Genomic DNA, 20891 nt, shown 5'->3' with positions numbered 1-20891 from the left:
ATAGAAGTATATGGTTTGGGAAACCCTCTGATGAATGAATGTGTGAAGAGAGTGTTTTTTCCCCCCTCTCTCCCTGATCAGCTGTCTCAGGTTGTCTCTGTGAAATATATTATAGCGAAAGCCCTTGTGCAAACAGAGGCTCAAGGGGATTGATCTCCGCACAAACGCCACACAACTTCCCATGTAATAGGAAGGGAATGGTACAGGCAACCATGGATGTGCCTTTGGTGGCTGAGCTGGCGAAAACTGATATGGATAGAAACACACCCTGGACATCACTGTGGAATTCCAAGACAATGTAAATTATATTTACAACCGAACAGCCAACACAATTTCTTTGGTTTGTTTTTGCATCTTCAGAGTAGTTATTTATTTATTTATTTGGGGCTGGGTGGGCGGATGGGTCATCTGGATTTTCTTGCTACAGCCAATCACTGAGTTTAAGAACCGTAACGGGTGCGTGAAACCCTTCTGAAAAACAACCTAATTGGTGAAATTGCAGATTCACCTAGCTGCAAATGCCCAGAGAGGTGGTGGGATGGATGAGGATGATGGTGCCCACCCTCACCCCACCACACACGCCACCACCTCATCACACACACGCCCCCGCAAATGCAAATGCGGCAGTTACCGGAGTCAATGGGCAGCATGCCAAAGGGAAGGCAGGCAGGCAGGTAGGCAGGAGTGCAATGACATACGGCTGTCCATGATTCACTGTGCACATTACCGACAAACTAATTTGCCAGAGCCTCTCTCTCTCAGCGCTGTGCTACTGAAAGTGAAATCAGAGCACCATGACCTAGCTCATGTGGGTCTTATTGGTTTCATATGTGGTTAAGTGTTTTTCACAGACCCCAAATCCCATAGTAAAGCTGATATAAGCCTGTAGTGCATAAAACCAAAAATTCCCTCGTCTTTAAGTGTCTGTCCCTGTCTTTTTTCCCCCTCTAATTCGTGAGCATTAATGAGTAATTCACTCGAGGTTTACCCTGAACGGAAACACACAAAGCTGTTCGTCCCAGTGAACAGGCTTTGGGCCATGCCTCAGCAGGATACATCCGGCCAATAAAACATTTCCATTAAAAAAAACTCCGGCTGCCTTCTATGATGCTCTTGTTGGGCATAAAGCAGCCTCTGTCACCAGATAATATTAAGCTCATGACATGTTATTTACACTTTGTCCAATTTATTAGCCATTCGTTTCGCAGCAGCACGACTTGCAACCTGCTTGCAGTATGCCCTTTCCCACATCCTCTTGGCCTTTGTGAGGAGTCACACTTATTTACTGCATTTAACAAAGTGGAGCTCCTCCTCAACAACCTACCGGATTAAGTACCTATCACTTAAAAACTTTAATTGCATCTAACTAGATAGAGCCAGAGGCCAGTGTGGGCAGGATGAGATCATGTCGGCTGAGGACCAGAGATAGCAGAGGGCCGTGGGGAGGATCTGGCCCTCATCTGGCCCTGACACGGTGTGGATCTGGAGTCAGACACCATCTTGGGGAACCGTAAAAGGGCATATGTGGCATGTTTCATTAACACTTGTGTGAGGGCTAGCAAAGTGACATCCACTCCTGCAGTCTATTCTGTAGAGTTAATGGGCTGAGAGTAATGAACTGTGAAAGAACTTGTCTGCCATGGTCACACCATGGAAAAGTATCATTGTATATAGGCACAATCACAGGTGGGCCTAAACAGATACTAGTGTAGAAGTGCACAAATGCCCACACACACACATATATGATATAAAATACATGTAAATAATTCCTGTCGAAACGTCTCTTTCCCTCTCACATACTCACACATACTAATGAACATTGGTTCAACAACACTGATTCCTCTGCTAAGGTCACAGATGCGTCACTGGTCCCAAACACCCCAGCTGTCTCGCCCTCAAATTCCTCAGGCAAGACTCCAGAATATTTCCTGCAAAGGAGCTTGGGGTTACGAACACTGTACAAAGAGGGTGATTATTTGATCCTCATCGTACGACAGAATCAAATTACTGGAGCTCCACAGCCATCCCAGATGCCCTGCAGTGTAATAGCCTGGCAATAAAGGAACAGCAGCCACCACTGCAGATGCAGCTGCCAGGAGACCCCAAAGAGGGACTGACACCATTCCAGATGTAGCCCAGATCTGGTCTGGACACGGCAAATTCTCTTTATGTCTTTTCCAGAGCGTGTTGTTATCAAAGGCAGCCATAAGAAGCGGGTAGTCACCATTTTTCACTCAGTGGCAAAGCAAACAACCTCTCAGTTTGAAATGAACGGTTAGTGCCTCTTGCCATTTGCAATGTTTTTATATAGTGACTGTATTTCAACTGTGTCTTGTCGCTTTGAAGTAAAAAAAACGGGAGAACTTTGAGCTTTCCCCAAACTCCACCGCTCGAAGATGTAGATATAATAAGCAATGCTTTATTTTATCATTTGGCTCATCAAAGAGTCATGGGGCGATTAATGAGAAAAGACTCAGCTCAGTTAAAAAATGTCACCAAGTCACTGGCTCATATAATGTTAACATCCCAGACAGACAAAATGAATATACCCCAAATCCAACAGAAACACATTAAGCTCAGTATACTCAGACGGTTTTATTTAGGTATTGGTTTATAAAAACATTCAAAGCTCATTTATCATTTAAAAATTACACTCACTAATGAACTGCGATGATTAGTACATCAAAATGTAACATTTGGATCCATGCATATTGGAAAATAAGTGGTGCGACATGATTCATAGCACAAGAATAATTAGTCTTTGACTGGCATTTCTATTACCCATTTCAACAGCAAAATGACAGCATGTACACAATGCAACAAAAGCACGTCACCATTGAAACGCACCCATCACTGTACCGCAAAGCTCTGACACAGATGTCACTAGAAGTGGCATGAAATCCTTTAGAGTCCACAAACAATGTATGCTGTTATTAAGACTAAGGGAAAACACAAGTATAACTAAGCCATCCAGAGCATTGTTTAATATTTCAGAAAGATTTCAGAAAGAACTATTTACATGAAAGTATGGGAGTCTGGGGTATACAGGCCTCCCAAAGCTAAAACTACACAGTTCATCTTTATTTTACATATCTTTGATAACATATTCAATGACACAGGGTAGAAGAAAAAGCTTGTTAGTCTTTACACTGCTGACTATACGTAGAACAGAAAAAGCCAAAGGGTTACTTTACAAAACAAACCAGACATTCTGTATACAGGCCAGATAGAGCAGACGGCACAAAGGATCTTTATGAAGGCTGAGGCGTGAATCACTTTGTTTGTCGTGCTCAGCGAATCCCCGTCCCCCGAACAACCGATGATATTTCATTCCATGATAAGGCATGACAACCTGACCAACGCTGTACTTCGTGGAAATAAAAACTCAACACAGTCACGAACCATGGTCACCCTTGGGTTCTTAGGTCACTTCACGTTGAAACTGTATGTGTCAAAAATGTGATGGGCAAGACTTCCTGGTCTTGCAAGCTGACTGCAGCCAAAGCTTGTTTCACCATTCAGCTTTGCCTGGCTCTCATGTGCACACATGAGTGTGTGTGTGTGTGTGTGTGTGTGTGTGTGTGTGTGTGTGTGTGTGTGTGTGTGTCTGTGTGTGTGTGAGAGAGTGTGTGTGTGTGTGTGTGTGTGTGTGTCTGTGTCTGTGTGAGAGAGTGTGTGTGTATGTGTGTGTGTGTGTGTGTGTGTGTCTGTGTGTGTGTGAGAGACTGTGAGTGTGTGAACCAGACAGCCACGGCAGTTTGGGGGGTCACAGCCCCGTGGACACCTGCGTAAGCTCTGAATTCATGTCGTCGCTGGGCTGCCCGCGCGCCTCCACTGACGACCTCTCCACGGCTAGTCATACCTGCTGGTTGGTCCGTACCACTGTCTGCCCGCTGGACTGGCCGTCGCGGCCCGGCGGGTTCCGAGTCCGCGAGGAGTTCTGGAGGTCCAGCACGGAAGGGCTGGGGATGCAGAACTCGCGGAAGCAACGCTTGAAGTTCTCATCGAGGAAGGCGTAGAGCACGGGGTTCATGCAACTGTTGGTGTAGCCCAGTGCGATGCAGAAATGCCAGGTGACTGTCTGCAGCAGAGATGGCGGGATGGCCACCAACGCCATGATGATGACAAAAATGTGGATGGGCGTCCAGCAGACGATGAAAACGGCCACCACCACCAGGACCATGCGCGTGATGCGCCGCAGGTTGCGGTCCTTCTGCTGGGAGCCCGACAGCATGCGCACGCTCTTCAGGCGAAGGATCATCAGGCCGTAGCACACGGTGATGATGAGGACGGGCATGACAAAGGCGAAGATGAAGACGCAGATCTTCATCAGGTTCTCCCAGTACCAGGATGGGTGGGGGAATTTCAGGTTGCAGTCAACGATTGGAGCAGAAGCTGCGGGGAAAAATAAAAGAGCTTAACAGTGAGAACATAAAGGAGTGCCAGTCACTAGGAATGGGAGTTCCAGTCTGCCTTTCATAATTTAGAACTTGCCAGAATGTGATCTTTGTATTTTTGGGTGTTCCTTTACGTGTCACAAATCAGTGTTCACACAGCCTCTACTATATGTGCGAAGCGGGTGACTTTGAAGTGAGCCCCCATTTCAACTTCGCTTTGTTGCATCGATCTAAATGGAATCAGCAAGGCATAAATTCAAACAACGCTCTGGCTGAGTCATTTCATTCTGCTGATGTTTTCACGTTCTCTCCTTCAATTTGTGCAGCCAACTTTCAGTTTACCAAATGGTTGGAGTAAGCAGTCAAGCTGGAGAAGATGTATGCATGGTTTTCTGCTGAACTGAGCTTGATAAATGCAGCACCGTCAAAGCAGTAATGAATGCTCTGAGGCCACAAGGCCTCTATTTACAAAAGGACACAGTGACACACCAGTACAAATATATCATCATGCACAGATATATCATTTGCAAGTTAGAGTCTGTGGTTGATGTGTGTAGGTGTATGTGTGTGGTGGCAAAGTACGTGTGTGTGTGTGTGTGTGTGTGTGTGTGTGTGTGTGTGTGTGTGTGTGTGTGTGTGTGTGTGTGTGTGTGTGTGTGTGTGTGTGTGTGTGTGTGTGTGTGTGTGGGTGTGTGTGTGTGTGGGAGGTGGTAGACAGCGAGAGGTGATGATGATGATAATAGCATGAATGTATGAAAGCAAGAAGACAAAAAGAAAAAGAAGCCAACTCACCGTTGAACCTCCTTTCGTCAGCGGCGGTCGTGGCCAGAACCATGACGGGGATCCCGATGGCCGAGGACAACATCCAGTTGTACACGTTGACAATCTTGGCATTGCGCGGCGTCCTGAAGTCCAATGCTTTGACCGGGTGGCACACGGCAATGTAGCGGTCGACACTCATAGTGGTGAGCGTGAAGATACTGGTGAACATGTTGTAGTAGTCTATGGACATGACGATCTTGCACAGGATGTCCCCAAAAGGCCAGGTTCCCATCAAGTAGTTGACGCTCTGGAAGGGGAGTGTACTCGTGACCAGGGCATCTGCCAGGGCCAAGTTAAATATGTAGATATTGGTGGCTGTTTTCATCTTGGTGTATCTGGATTATGGAAGGAAAGGGGCAAGAAGGGACAGAGAGAGAGAGAGAGAGAGAGAGAGAGAGACAGAGAAAGAGACAGAGGGTGGAAGATAGAAATAATTAAATGAAAACAGAGAGAAAGGAGAATCCATTAGAGGAAAGCCATTATTATTCACAGCCAAAGAGAGCAGATATGTAAAATATTCATCACAGGTGCTTTGATAAAGTGTCATAATGTGGATGTGGATGGAAGTAGGGGGATAAACCCCCTGTTCTGCAGATGTATGTCGCATTGTAGCGACCTGTAAGTGCTAAATGTATATTTAATTCAGTAGTATGTCATCTTTACATGCTGCCTGGAACCTATGCTTAGAGAAAGGAGTTTAGGCGTAAATACAAGCATGTGCATGTGTGCCTACAAATGTTATGCAGAAGGTTTTAATTAATTTCCTGTTGATCTGAAGACATACATTTCATTTTTGAATTAAACAGTTTTAATATGCAAATGCCTGGTGTAGGTGTGTGTGTCCGTGCTGCCCTGTTGATGCTATACACAGTAAAAAGGCATTTCATTTCACTAAATGTGTGCATTGCACTCATTTAATCTAAAAAGCTAATAATACAAACTGCATTCGCAGGGGAAAAATACCACCTATTTAAGAACCATCTGGTTATTCACCAAAAGAAAGGCCAGACACATAATTATAGTCCTTATGAACCGTTTGAAGATGTGCTCACCTGTTTTATAGTTCAAACATATCAATTTGTATGTTGAAGTGCTCTTAAAAAGCTGTTGAATTATCTAGACCCAATTATGCTTTTGTGGGCAGCACCCGATGCAAAGCTATCCTTCTTTGCCTTAGCCTTGTATTTTTTGCAATTTTTTTCAAGACTGGTTTACAAACAGGCAGTCATAAATGGGGTTTACTGATACCCTTTCAATCAAAGTGAATAACATAATTGTTTTCCTCCTATGAAGCAATCAGCATCCACCTCTTTAATGCAAAGGTTTCTAAATAAAAAGCCTAATTAGATTTCAAAACCTATTTGCCCACAAACAGATTACTGAGGAATATCTATGCCGGCGTATTTCCAAATCGCTTATTTTACCGTCAGGTTTAATTGTCCGTTTCAGATGATGGCTTAAATTTGAGGTGTATTATTGTAGCACCCATTCAACCCATGCATAAACAGCACGGCTGAAAAGTTTTGCCCATTACCAACAACTGTGCAAGCTCTTTCAAGCTTACTCATCCAAGGATTCCATCTCCCAAAACTGGGAATTACATGCAGATGGAATTCTATGGTTTTGAAAGAGTTTGGGGGAAAAGGGGGGTGGGGGTGTTTAATGTGTAAAGGCCTCACAGCATCTCATTTTGAAAGTCCTTGCTTGTCCCAGGGACCAGGGCACGTATTCACAAAACATCCTAAGGCTGAAAGTAGCTCCTAACAAAAGAATTGGCTAAATAATGAGCGTGTCCTAACTTAAGGACTCTTTATTTTTTAACTACATTTTTTATCCCACAGCGGCAAAAGTAGCACCTACATTTGGGAGAACTAAGAAGCAGTCAAGAGGACTCCTAGGCAAACTTAAGCTCATTTAAGTACTTGCTCATTAAGGTACACAAACAATATGGGTATTGCATTTCTCGTCTTAGTGCCACTCAGTGAGTTATATTGTTTACAGGTCCACACGTTATTTGCAAATACAAAAAGGACCCTTAGGAGCCTAAAGAGGCAAGAACATTAAATTCACACTTCAAAAGTATAAATAAAAAGACAAATAACTTCAATTGTGTTGGTACAAATCACAGCTACTTATCAGATTTTACCATTTAAGGACGGCTTGGTGAGAGACATTCAACAGAATTGCAGCTGTGTTTGAAGAATATGCTTTGTTTAATTCAAAAAGCTTCAGTCCAAATTGGAGTCCGTTTTAGAGAAACCATGAGTAGTAGCAGGAAGATGTTGCTTTCTAACACAGTAACCCATCATTGAATAACACTAATACTGTCCGGGGATGTGTGTCTTATGTGTGATGGATGCACCAGAAATGTTTATGGAGGTTGTCAGTGAAGAGGAAGAACAGGCAATTAGTGTTTTCTGCGTCACATACACATGCCTTCATCGACAAGCAACACTGAGGTAAAGAGGTTCAGGTCGGCAGTCGCCAAAAGATTCCTCGAAGCTCTAGTGCCGTTCCATCTCATTTCTGCACCTCAAGAGGTGAATCATTTTCTTGAGCAATAGAAAATTGGATGGGGGAACAATCTTCCTGCCTGTAACAAAAGACTTTCTGAAGGGCTATTATTGAGAACATACAATCTACGTCACTTATACACCTCAATTAGTGCCAGGTCACACCTATTATGTTCTGAAGACATCAATGTTCTGCAAGGGCATTCATCAGCAGAAAAAAACATTGATCTACTTCTAGCCCCAAAAAATTGTACCAGCAGGAGCTTTGTTGCCATATGAGTGTTACTGAAAGGGATGACATTCCCACTCAAGATTCAAACGCATGCTGCTCCACTGCTTTCAAATTCTTCGAGGTAGACAGCTCAAGCAATTTTTCCCACTGATCAAAGGACACACTAAACCTTCTGGTGCAGCAAGGGTACGATAGCGCCCTATTAAAAAAAAGAAATCATCCAGCCTTGTTAACTTTAGTAATGTGACCGACTCACGGAGACCACTGGAAATCGGTGCCCGAATTAGAGACCATGGCGACCAGCTTTGGTACAGGATGAAAGACACTGTATGAACACTAAGGGGTTGGATGCTACAATCGGAATAGCCGCCTGTCATTAGCCTGCAAGGAGGTTTGATGCTAGGGTGAATACATTGAGATGACTTGTGGATGCCAATGAATATGGTCCAAGACGGCTGAAAACTAAAGCCCCTTGTGATATGCAGCTGCACAGAATTACATAGTTAAATAATGAAATCATGTTAAACAGTTAAATAATTAAATCAGTGGTTCCCAGAGTGTCGGCAGGCCTTGTGGGGTGAGGGGTGGGGTGGGGTGGGGGGGATCCAGTAAGGGGGGAGCGGATTGAGGGCTAAAAAACAGAATGAGAACCCTAAACAACTACTGGTCAAATTAAGTATAGGAGAGCATAGTAGCCTGTAACTAACCTATTTAGTGATGAGTACAGCCAGCTTTAAACTTATATAATGTTGGAGCGAGTGGAGTATAGGCTTCTGTTTGCCACTGATGCCATTTTCCAGACGGAAGACTACTGACACAGAATGAGGGACAGGCTCTGGGTCTTAAACACAGGCACAGTTTACAGGGTAAGCGTGGACACAGGCGCTAATAAACTACACAGGGCATCACAAATAACACACAGCCTCCTTATCCCTAGCATAAGATACACACTGACCTACACGTAGAATTACACACTACACTCTAATGCCACTACACGTAATTATAGGTGAACTCACCATACCCGGTACACAAACATAAGAGCCCTCCATGCAAAGCTTGGGAACCACTGCATTAAATAAAGGGTTAGGGTTAATACCACTGCATTAAATAAAGGGTTAGGGGTAATACCACTGCATTAAATAAAGGGTTAGGGGTAATACCACTGCATTAAATAAAGCACATGATGAATATACGGAATCAAACACGCAGGTGTCTTCCTGTCCTTTCACATCATGCCACAACATTTTTCAGAACACAAGAGTTTCTCTTGAAGCTCTTCTCTTGAATCAAGACAATGTAAACCCCATATTGATCAGGTTGCGATACAGTAAACCTCTAACCTTGATGCTCACCTTTACTATGTCCTCATTAGGAAAGACACGGCATGGAGGAAGGAAAGAGGAATATAGGAAACATGTAGGGCTCTGACACCCAGCCTTCAGTGTGCCACCTTATGAAGACTGATGCACATACGGGTGCTGTCAGAGAAAAAATGCTTGTGATGTCGTTTGAACTTGCTGCCTTATCAAGCATGGGAATGACAGAAATAAAAGATGCTCATCTCTTTCTGTCTCTGTCAGAGATGACACTTCAAATTATGCTGCAATAGACAGGGAGTTTAGAAATGTTGCCAGTCTAAAACTGTGTCTGACAGCCTATAATGAATTGCCTTGTTGATGGTTTTATAATTTTTAATGGCTGAATTCTACTTTCACAAAATGTGAATTCTGGACATATAGCGTACATGAATAGAGAAATGCCACTCTGAAGAGGTTATCCTGTGGAAGTCATGCGACCAAACCGTGGATTTGGCACTATGGCAGAACCCCCAAACTGGTTGGTTGCTTAGGAACACCACTGCACATTCTGCTTATTACGTGCTATCCACTTATGTGCCATCCAGTGGATGATGCAGCCTTTTTATAATGTGATTGCGCATGCAATCACATCTCGTTCTTCCGAAGTTTTATTAGGGGTCCAAGCAGAGAGCTGCCGGAAACGTATTGTTTTTGTGAGGATTAATATTGTTTCCGATTTTAATTTTTTAAAAGTGTCTGGGCGGCAGAAGTAAAGGCACCCAATTTGGTATAGGTTCTTGAAGTAGGAGATATCTCACAAAATTCAATCAGCATGACTCTAGGGAGCGCTATAATAAGCACATTTACGTTTTGGCTCGTTTCATTCACTTTCTTTCAGATTGTGCAGGTTGGCTTTCAGTGTCGACAAAGGCTCATGTGAAGTTTAACTAATGGCGTGAAAATGGCTTGAATGGCAGCAGTGATTAAAAGGCTACAATGCATTCTGCTAGCTCTGTCACATCAAGAGGAAAGGGGCAATGTTTTCCAATAGCCTACTCCTGAGATATTACACAACCTAATTCAACTGAGTGAAATGCTATAACACTTCCACAAACAAGCGCTAACACTGAAGCTTTGTGCACATGTTTGTGTAGAGCATTATGTATCTGCTTTGATACACCAGTATTATGAAATGGGTACATATAGTTTGCGGTGAGCTGTTCGGAATTCCACAAGCTGTAAAAACGTTGACAAGGACAAAGCAAGAACTGCTGATTTATGAATTCAGAAAATGGCGAGAGATGAGGCCTGCATCAAAACTGTTATGTTTTGTCCATTTATTTTCTTTTGCCTCTAACGTTAACAATGGACTTCCAAGTCTTGTAACCCATCTCTAATTCACCAACACGAATTGTGAACATTTTCGCAAATGACTGCATGTCTTACAAATGACTTTTCTTACAGTTCACACTGACTTTGCAAAATGTTTGTGTAGGGGGCAGCGAGAGCCACAATGACATTCCAGACTGATGAGCCATTATCTTTGACAGTGGGGAGTGGGGACTTACTGTGACTATCTCCTATTTTATCCATATGCAAGATATAAACTCCTGACTTTAAGAAGATAAAGTGTCAGACCTAACTTCGTGAAACTGATGAATGCTTTAATTACCTCTACTTGGCTAACACTTGATTCTACAATGTTCGGGGCTCAGAAGTCTTAGACAAAAACAGTAAGTGTCCACATCTCAGCACATCTGAAATTACGTTTTTGAAAACTGTGTGTTTACAGCTGATTTGACCAAAAACTATTATGACATTTCTACTCCATTCAGATTATCGTTGTTAAGTTTGTGCTAAATCAAATCATATGTAGCTTTGAGATCATTGTTGTTATAAAAATGTCAAGCCGTGTCAAACTACCTCAAAGGTGCCTGACAGGCCTCAGACTCCATAGGGTTAAATGCTTTGTGATACTTTTTAAATGTAGGCTACCATGGCTGTCATTTGATCAGAGAGCACTGGGTAGGTAATTTAATAAAAGAGGTACCAGTTATGAAAAGAGTTTTTATTTCCATCTCTCGCTGTGGAGAGAAGGCAAATACAACAGACCTTCTTCGGAGGTCTTCAAGTGGTCAAGGTCTTCCCTGATCTCAATGTGATGTGTGTGTTGTCTGCCTGTGTGTGCCAGTGTGTGTCAGTGGATCATTGCTGTTAAAGAATCGCTGCCTTCCGTCTTGTTAGGTTCTATTTATTGCTCATCCATCCATCATTGGTGGTAGGAGACTCAACCCTTTCTTTTGTAAGGTGAAGTGTTAGCATCCATGTAATTTCATAGGTTACGGTATGCAACGGCCGCCTGCTGTTGCAGTGCAATCACATTCGCACTTCCTTGCAGAAATGCATCTCTGTAGTTTTTCTAAATGTTTTCCAAGTAAAAACTGACCACCAACATGTTGACATTAGTTGGGATTTTTTGGTCTGTTTGTACTGAAAGAGGCAGCAGCTTCTCAAAAACAAGTCAGAATATGTCCTTGAATCCAAAATGATTTCTATACACGACAGAAAAACACCCATTACCCACAATCCCTGTTGCTTTCCTTGATCTCTAACAGGCGCACGATACAGAGATGAATGTATTTGTCATAATGGAGCGTATTCTTCTTCTCTCAATCAGAGGGTCTACATGCCATTGTGGAAAACAAGAGTGGGCAATGGTGGTGGAGGACACACGCTGTCAATCAAACAGGCATTTGCCATTTGTAAAGGCAAATCAATGGCAGCCATGAAAGAAAGGACGTTGTCGGAAAGTGGGTGCAGCATTGTAAAGGGCTGTCGTCAAGCACTTCTTTTTCTCTTCTCTTGCGCAACGTGCCAGATCTCAGCCGCCCGCTTGCCCATCACCCTGATGGATGGGGTGAGATAATAGATGATGAAGCTCTAATAGTTGGGCATACGGGAAATTCTAATCGGAATGTGTCAAAGAGACGTGATCGAGGCCAAATGAAAGAGGAAAGACATCTACACAGGCACCTTGAGAGCAGATCAGCTTACTCCCCTCAACATCACTGGACTCTGGCCCTTATCTGGTCCTGATGTGGCACGGATGTTGACTGCTGTCAGGACTGGCCCTGCGCCCCTGCCGAATTGAAAAAATCTCTGCTCTCGTCATCAGAAGTTGATGTCAACTGAGCTGGAGCTTTTCCCTTTTTTACCTCTCTTATCAGGAGGGAAGCTTGGCGGCGCTTCAGCGAGCCATCGGGGCCTCCTCTCCTGTTTGTCAGGCAGCTGGGAGGAAGGGACTGCCGACAGATTGCCATCCAGAATGTTCCAGTAACTGAGTAACCCTGGGCGATCACCTCTGCCATCAATTATTTTACCCACAATATTACAGTTTCTGTAACAAATGAAGATCTCTCTTCACTGATGAATCTACAGACACATTAACTTCTTTCAACACTAACTGAAACAGATCTTTGAGCACAACTGAAATGTCTGTGTACTGGTATATTTCTTGTATATAACAAATCCCTTGAGATGAAATAGTAGAAATAGTGATTTTTTAGAATATAAAAATAAGCAATAGGCCTCTTACTGAAGCCAAAGCTACTCAACTCAATGTGGTTTTGAGAGGCAGTATAACCAGAATGCAAGCAGTGTTTTCCAATTCCCTTTCTAAAGGGAGCCCCTGCTTCAATACCTTAATTCTGTTCTTGTTCTCTTTCTTTCGATCAGAAGGAGATTGGGTGCTTTTTAATAGGCTCATGATTTATGCAGTGAGCCTGAAGAAGCAGACGTTTGGAATAAAAATGCTTCTGGGGAAGAAAAGGTGCTAAATGAACTGCTCCTGAATTCTCACCAGAGAATGGGCGGGAAGCTCTGCAACAGAGTGGCTCAAATTATAATGTTTGTGCATATTTTGTGCCAGCTTAACGTTTTTCATTTTGCTTTACAACCATGGTCCTGCACACCTCTCTGGCTGTGCAGTAACACACTGTTAGCCAAAGTGACTGGGAATCTAGAGGCATTCAATTTACAAACAATCATGAAAAATGAGATTGGATAAATTAAATTTGCTTGCTGTGTAAAATCCATTATCAATCTTCTGCCATTCACATTATATGAGTTAGATACGAACAAAACATTTAGCAATGGACTAACCCAGATAATGAACTGCAATGATGCGATAAACCCTGGCCGTTCTCTCTCTGCTATGGATGGCACTTGGGCTACAAATATGAACGGCAATGTTGGTAAAACAGATTGGTGTTGTCACACTTATTAATGAATTAATCAGCAATACAATACTTCAACACTAATGTTGTCTAACTCTAGTCCATGCTTTTCTGTTCAACTCTCCAACCACCACCTCCTCCCCTCTGCCATGGCTGCCGGCTTATAGTGTCTGACTTCCACTGAGTAAGTCCGTCAGTGCTGGCTCAACGCAATGGCAAGATCAATTAGGTCTCACAAAGAAGATCAGTTCCTTTTGAAAATCTGGACAAGCTTGAGTTAGATTGCTGTGTTACTATGTTTCATTAGATTAAATAGAACAGGTACAGGACTCACTCTGATGTTATTGCTATTTTGCAAGTAGGGTAAGGGGGGTGGGGGTGTAGCGGTTACAGTGCGGTGCAGTGAGTAAACCTCACTTCCCAACACCTTAAGAGATGTGCTAGAGTCAGACGCCAGCACCCATGGGTTTTAGCCTCCTTGCTAGCACGCCCGCCTCCCATGGTGTGGGACTGTGCTCGTCTACACAACACATGTTACACTAAGAGCGAAGAATTAAAAAAAAAAAAACACACACTGCTTAAACATAGTTCCATGTCATTTTTGTTATACGCTTACATGTTATGTCAAATGGTTGACCAGAAGTCATGTCTGCAAAGCAACTTTCATTTTTTTCTGGCTGGGGAAGGCTTAATGTGCTTTTACAGTATTCTTTGCCATCAGGCCATTTACCAGACCAGACCTTGGCCCTTTATGTTTGAAATTAAACCATCCACTCATATGTTCATTTAAAATGTACCATATTTGAGCGAATGAACGTGGCTGTTGCTGTCAACACAGATTTCATAACGGATGGCTAAAACATGCTTTAAGCCCCCTGCTGATATAAAAGGTATAATTTCTTGAGCTGACAGTTCCACCAAATTTCATGGTTCATTCAGTCAACCTGCTGTGCAGTCCATGCCCAGGACCATGATCAATAATAGATGCTACTGATCGAATAGATCAAACACGAATGTCAAATCTACCAGAGCAGAGCCTGACATGTTGATTATGCATTCAAGTTAACTGACCCCCCGCCCCCCTCCACACACACACACACAAAAAGAAAACATGTATACTGAAGAATATTTGCAGTGATGGTCCACTGCACATGGTTTACTGTGCATAAAAAAACAAGTCTACTGAACATACACCTTGTAGCTGAATGACTCTGGGTTGCTGGGTTACATGAAGGAAGGACTTACATGAAGGAAACGTTTCCTCTAACCGATTCCGATCTTGGGCCCCTATAAATGTGCCCACATCGTCCATAATGGACTTTAATATTGCTGGAACATGTGTTGTGATCAATTAACCACCCCTCTACTGGTTGCAGTCGGCAGCTAATGCACATTGTGGGTGCCATTAGCGACCGGGCAAGTGAACGGCAAACAGAATCTTCTAAAATGCTGCACACTGCAAACAGACATGTCAAGTAAGTGGAGGAAATTGGTCATTCAGAGTGGAGGTCTGAAGCCGTGCATCACATGGCACAGACCTCCATTTGCCTGCTGAACCTGTCGGTTGTACTGCTGTGACTGAGATTAATGGACTACAGTATTGATAATTGCAGTGGGCTCTGAATTAATGATGACAGGATCATGGAGTATTATATGTGAAAGCAAATAGAGGAAGAGATAAGACAGCAATTTGAGAAAGGTCACATTTTTATTTTCATTATCAGGAAATGCATGCTCCAATAATTGGCAGCAATCAAATTTTTCATATTGATTTTTTTTCTATCTCCCTGTGAAACCACAGTTTAGGCAAACAACCTCAAGAGTAAGGGAAATCAGCAATTGCTCTCTTCATGATGTGGCCCTGTTTTTCCAAACAAAAATCAAATCAAAAAAGCTGTTAGCACATTAGAGTGTCACCTAGAAAATGCAAAGCTTCTGGGAAAACCTGTTTGTTTTTCTTCCACTGTTGTTAGTATTGGCGTATTGTTTTCCCACATTTTTTTTCCTTTTCTGCAGCCACTCTTCACAGGGATGCTGCTGCTGAAGGTAGGAGGGGCAGATACAGGGTAAGGGGGGGGGGGGGGGGGACAGAGTAGACAATGTGTCTCCATGACGACAAAAGCTACACTCTGCACACTATTTGGATTTTTTGTATTTGTATTGTGACCCACATGCCCCCACCTCCAGAGACACACACACACAGAGAAAGAGAGGGATAGAGATAAAATAAATTGGAAAAAAATCAGATTTTCCACATGATTGTGTAAGATGCCGAGACACAGCGTCACTTGTTGGCATTTGCGCAAGGCTTCGAAATGGCAGAAACAGTGCCTATGCTGCAAGTGCTCAGGGCTTGGGGGTGGAGGGAGTAATGCAATTACATTTCACTGAGGGCGCCATGAACATCCATCCATTTTATTACAGAATTGCTGACGTTCAAGCATTCATTTGTTGGTTGCAGACAGATGGAAGAAGAGCAAGGAAGAGAAGGTTACTCTCTTGTATGGGAAGTATGAATGTGGCCACCGTTTATGGGTCAAGAAAAGCCACCTTGACACTTGAAGTAGTATGGATGAATGGATTGATCGATAAGCCTTGCCATTCATTTCCCACTATTGGCCTTTCCTGGCACTTTTCCCCAGCGTTAAATGATGTACAGTTATGATGACACAACTCAACTCAGACAAGTAGTATGACACTGTGTTCGGTGGAAACATGAAGTCAGTGTGGCATCTCTGTCAAACAGCAATGACAGCGGAGAGGTCGACAAGCCCTTGTTTGGCTCCAATCAGGATATTGATCAAGGGAAGACAGCCAGCGCAGCAGTGCACTAGTTAGGAGTCACCTCGCATACTAATGAGGTATACGCTGAAATGCAGTCAAGGTGTGAAGCTACTGAATGCCATCATCACTCAGTGGTTCATTTAGACTCTGAAGGGTTGGCTGAGTCATTTCCCCACTGTCCTACCCCCTCCCGGGAGGTGGAATGATTTCCAGCCAGTCATTGACAGGTGCTGCCGATGCAGGGAATGCTATGTCTGACATTCATCATGGACTGACATGGTTCCCAGGTTTAGATTCTGGCTCAAAATATACATTATTGAGTGGAAAGGCAAACATTTCTCAAAAATTACTTTTCACTCTATTCTTTGATTGGCCTCATATGCATACTTTAGATGCCAAAGATATATCTCATATTCACTCTGAGTGAATATACTAGTGAACTAGTATAAGGTCCTAACAACATCAAGGTCATAGGTTTGATGCCTTGAGACCCCAAGCATCGTTAAAATGTATTCCCCGCCTGTACTATAAGCAGTACTAGATGAAAATGTCTGTCTTAATAAATAAAGGTTAATAAAATGGACCTGTGTGAATGTGAATGAGAAAAAGCATCCTCATTTTGAGAAGAATTGTGTTTGTAAGGCAGGACTCTAAGATGTTTCTCTGCTGTAACACAGATAGTGTCGGACACATAAATGCAACTTGTCTGTTACAATGCCATCTTGGCTGATAAGGTCACTGGCTATGGAGCACAGCCAACTGCCTTTGGATTGATGGGTAAACCCTGTCAAGAAACATAGTTTCAACATGGCATTATGTCTGAAATATTATCAGCAAATTATCAAATGGCTAATAACAGACTTCCCTGGTTTTAATGATGTTTGATTTTTTTAAATGTTCCCACAAGCTGTGTCTGCTATTGTCTGAAAGACAAAAGGGCCTTTAGGCTATCCATCCACAGAGAAGCAGAGGCTGGAAAGGATGAGGTCCTGATCTGGTTCCAGACCAGCACCAGATCCGGTCCAGTATCAGTCGCAATGAATTCAGCATCAATGAGTCTCTCCAGAGTGATTTTAACCTCGCCTTTGTTGCTGATTCTGAGTCAGGTGAGCTTGTTGAAATGCTGAGAGAGTAGCTGGGTGCAGTGGACTGAAGCGTAAGATCAGTAGCTGTAGTTTTCACACACACTTTCAAGAACCTGTCACCTTAAATCCTTTTTAATACTGTGGCACTTAAGATGAGCAGCAGGCACAGCATATCACTATCGCTTCCAGACACTGAGAGTGTAGGAGACTAGTGAGTAGTTTTACTCAGTAGACATTTTACACCATGTTTGTGATGGCTACAAAAAAAAAATATCTCAGGCCGGGTCTAAAACATCGTCACAGCCAGAGGTGATTTACGACCGGATGGAATGTTGAAAGTAAAATTAAGCAAGTTTTGATCAGATAATTAAATCCACTTTCTGGATTCAGTGCTTTAGCCTGATGTTCTGACACTGTGATGTGCATGCTTACTGGCCCTGGAGTGAGTGAGTGTAGATGAAGAACACAGGCAGTGTGTGTGTGTATACATGCACATATACTGTATGTAATGTTATCATCTCCCATATTTTGACCATAGACTGTGGTAGGCTATTTTTTTGGTGCTCTGCTGTGATCCATTTTAGTTTCTGCTAATAAAAGCAAAACTATTTGGATCTAGTGGCATCCACCAATAATAAAACCCTTAGTGCTTATCCCTCTATGTCCTCTCTCCATGTAACTCACTTATACTATCCATCTACTACTTGTTCATATTTCATCAACCAAATTCAACCAGACAAATAAGAAATGTACAACAATAAGAACGCTTCAAGATCGATGGGGCACAACATATGCAGCCGGTGTGTGCAGACACTATAAGATAAAAACATCATATTTCTAATGTTTTTGTTTGATGATTACATGTTCCATAAAGCTACTATGCATGCAAGAGTGGCCTAAACGGATTAATACACATGAATGCTGAACAAATGCACGTTATCCCTATAATTTGGAAACACGTGGGAGACCACTAGTCAGATATTGACACCATCTCCGTCTTTATCAGTGTTGATAGTCACGTACTGCTTTAGCGCAAAGCGTTCAGCACGGACGAAATTACTTCAGTTAAAATGTGGTTAAATAGAGGGCCGATTTAATTTTGTCTGGTTTCCATGTCCCAACATTGCATGCATCTTGTGCTGCCTCTGTACAGACAAAAATAATGTAACAATAAATATTTGAAATCATAAATTCACACCAAGGCCGTGAGAAGATCCGATATGCAACATCACATGTTGAATCCAGCGCTCTGGTTTGGCACCAATGACATGTTGAGACAGTAAATATTAGGCTATATATAAGGGAAAAGAAGAGCCCCTGGCTAGTATCGTTTATCCCCCGAAGGTAAATCTCATCAATTACAAATTACCAATGCGTTCATAACAAACAACAAGCCATTCCAATGTAAGCAGCGCAACATGAAGCCCCTTTTCATCACTTTGTCAAGGCGCTCCTTGCTTTACATGAAACAGTAATGTACATCCTGATTTTTTTCTAACTGAATTTTCTAACTGAAACATTCACACTTTTTGTGAAAACATGACATCGACATTATGCTACAGATACAAACAAAGCTAATTGTCATGTGAACTCACTTCACAATTCTTCAGATTTTCATGGCGGCGCATGGGCAACATATCCTACACTTAACAGTCATGTAATGTGATCAGTCCAAAGTCACATTTTTAAGCCGAATTCAACCGTTCATCAGTCATTTGGATTTTGAATTAAAGAAGCATGCACTCATTCACATCCAAGCGGATGATATTCAGTGTCATTACTTCCCATTTATGTACTATCATGGCCAAAGTGCTATCGTTGCATCGAGGTAAACAAAAAAAAATGAGATCAGCTGTCAACAGGTTAAATCGTGTGATAATAATGTTAGCCATCATCCTGCTGTCAAATTCATGATGCTGTCTCCATGGTAATGACCTCTGCACCATGAACTCGTCTATCCAAACTTGTTGCGAGAATTCGGAGAACCTTTACTTTGTGCTTACCTGATAATTACATACATGACCAGGACATTGCCGACCACCCCCACCACACAAACGATTGAGTAGACCGCAGTGATTATAATGGCGATGACCACGGGCGTCGAACCCCTTTCCTGGTTTTCTTGCCGGTCACATCTCGAATTATTGGCGTCCAGAAGAGTCAGGTTATCACTCAAGTTCAAGCAGTATGCGCTGCCGTTAAGCAACACAGAGTTTGAATACTGGTACCCAAAGTCCGAGCCGTTGCCAACCCCGGCCATTGCTTACACGAGAGTATCGTGTTTTTTTGCGCTCCGAATACACGCACTGCAGGCAAGGCGCACAGCACTGTTCACCACTTTCTGGAATGCACCGTACCTGCCCGAAACCGTAGCGCGGAACCCTGAGTATCGCCAGCGTCTGAGAAACGAGCAGCAACCTTGCACTACCTGGCAAGTAGTCAGTAGAGTGGTTAAAGAAAGAAAAATAACAAGTTTAGCGAGAGAGGTTCGATCTTGACATTTGGGAAACATACAGTTCAAACGGACCACTCTCCCAGCGCGTGTTCATTATATCAAGCTACATGACGTCACACCTCGTAAAGCACATGACCCGCGGCAGCAGCGTTTTGAAAATTGTCCGGTGAGCGTTGAACACATTTTCACTGTTGGTGCAGTCCATTACGGACATATCTGAATGTGTTTACTCTTATTTTGCTAACACACCTAACCTAGTTAGACGACTATACACTGAAACACATCTTCCTTGATATAGTTTTCATTTACATTGTTGGGAGCATGCCTATGTTCCCACAGCCCTATGTTCCCACAGCCCAATGTTCCCACCACAGCCCTATGTTCCCACAAAAAAATCTAGAAATGTGGGAACATAGGGCTGTGGGGACATCGGGACTCATTTTTCAAAATAAATCTGGGAACATAGGTCTGTGGGAACATTCATTTTCAAAATTGTCAGTGAAAAAAAAATCCTTAGAAATGTGGAAACATAGGGCTGTGGGAACATTTTTAAACGTGGGTTTAGAAGGAACATTTACACTTGAAAGCCATCATTACAACCATTTAATGAACTGTACCTTCCCACCTGCTTGCCACAGGCACATAGACAAGGAAGGGTATCACATACATATCTATCTATCTACATTCGCAGTGCTGCTGTCTTTTTGTTTATTTGCTGGCCAGTGGAACTGTTTGTAATGTGTAAATAGGTTTGGCGGATTGGGAATTCACATCCAGTAATATCAAAGCAAAACAGTGCCACTGTTAAACGGTCTGCATGTTGTACTGTTGAAATCAATCAGCAATTAACTCCACACACTGGCATTAATTCATCTTTGGTATTCACAAGGCTTGAGGCTGCCAGCTGAGTCTTCCCTAGCTGAGGACCGCAGCCAATTTGTGCTCTGTCACGATGCTGAGGGTCTCTCTTTATGTGACTTTGAAGGAAGGATGCTAAATCTATTTTGAAGTAATTTATTTCTCTGATGCTGTAATAGGATTATCAGAAACAAATTGTCATCATATTACAT

The 20891-nt window shown here is 42.8% G+C and overlaps 1 protein-coding gene across 1 annotated transcript; it reads right to left on the bottom strand.

Annotated features, from left to right (window-relative positions):
- Positions 1-3669: 3669 nt before the first annotated feature.
- On the bottom strand, positions 3670-20071 carry oprm1 (opioid receptor, mu 1). The gene is made up of 3 exons (XM_012814316.2): positions 19370-20071; positions 5190-5554; positions 3670-4395 (listed from the first exon to the last, which is right to left on the bottom strand). Exons 1-3 carry the CDS (start codon positions 19624-19626, stop codon positions 3857-3859), a joined length of 1161 nt encoding a protein of 386 aa, XP_012669770.1. The 5' UTR covers positions 19627-20071; the 3' UTR covers positions 3670-3856.
- Between the last annotated feature and the right edge of the window lie 820 nt (positions 20072-20891).

Source organism: Clupea harengus, chromosome 13 (genome assembly GCF_900700415.2).
Source record: "Clupea harengus chromosome 13, Ch_v2.0.2, whole genome shotgun sequence".
Lineage (NCBI taxonomy): Eukaryota > Metazoa > Chordata > Actinopteri > Clupeiformes > Clupeidae > Clupea > Clupea harengus.
The sequence above is the reverse complement of the archived record's forward strand: the minus strand, read 5'-3'. Positions and strand labels throughout refer to the sequence as shown.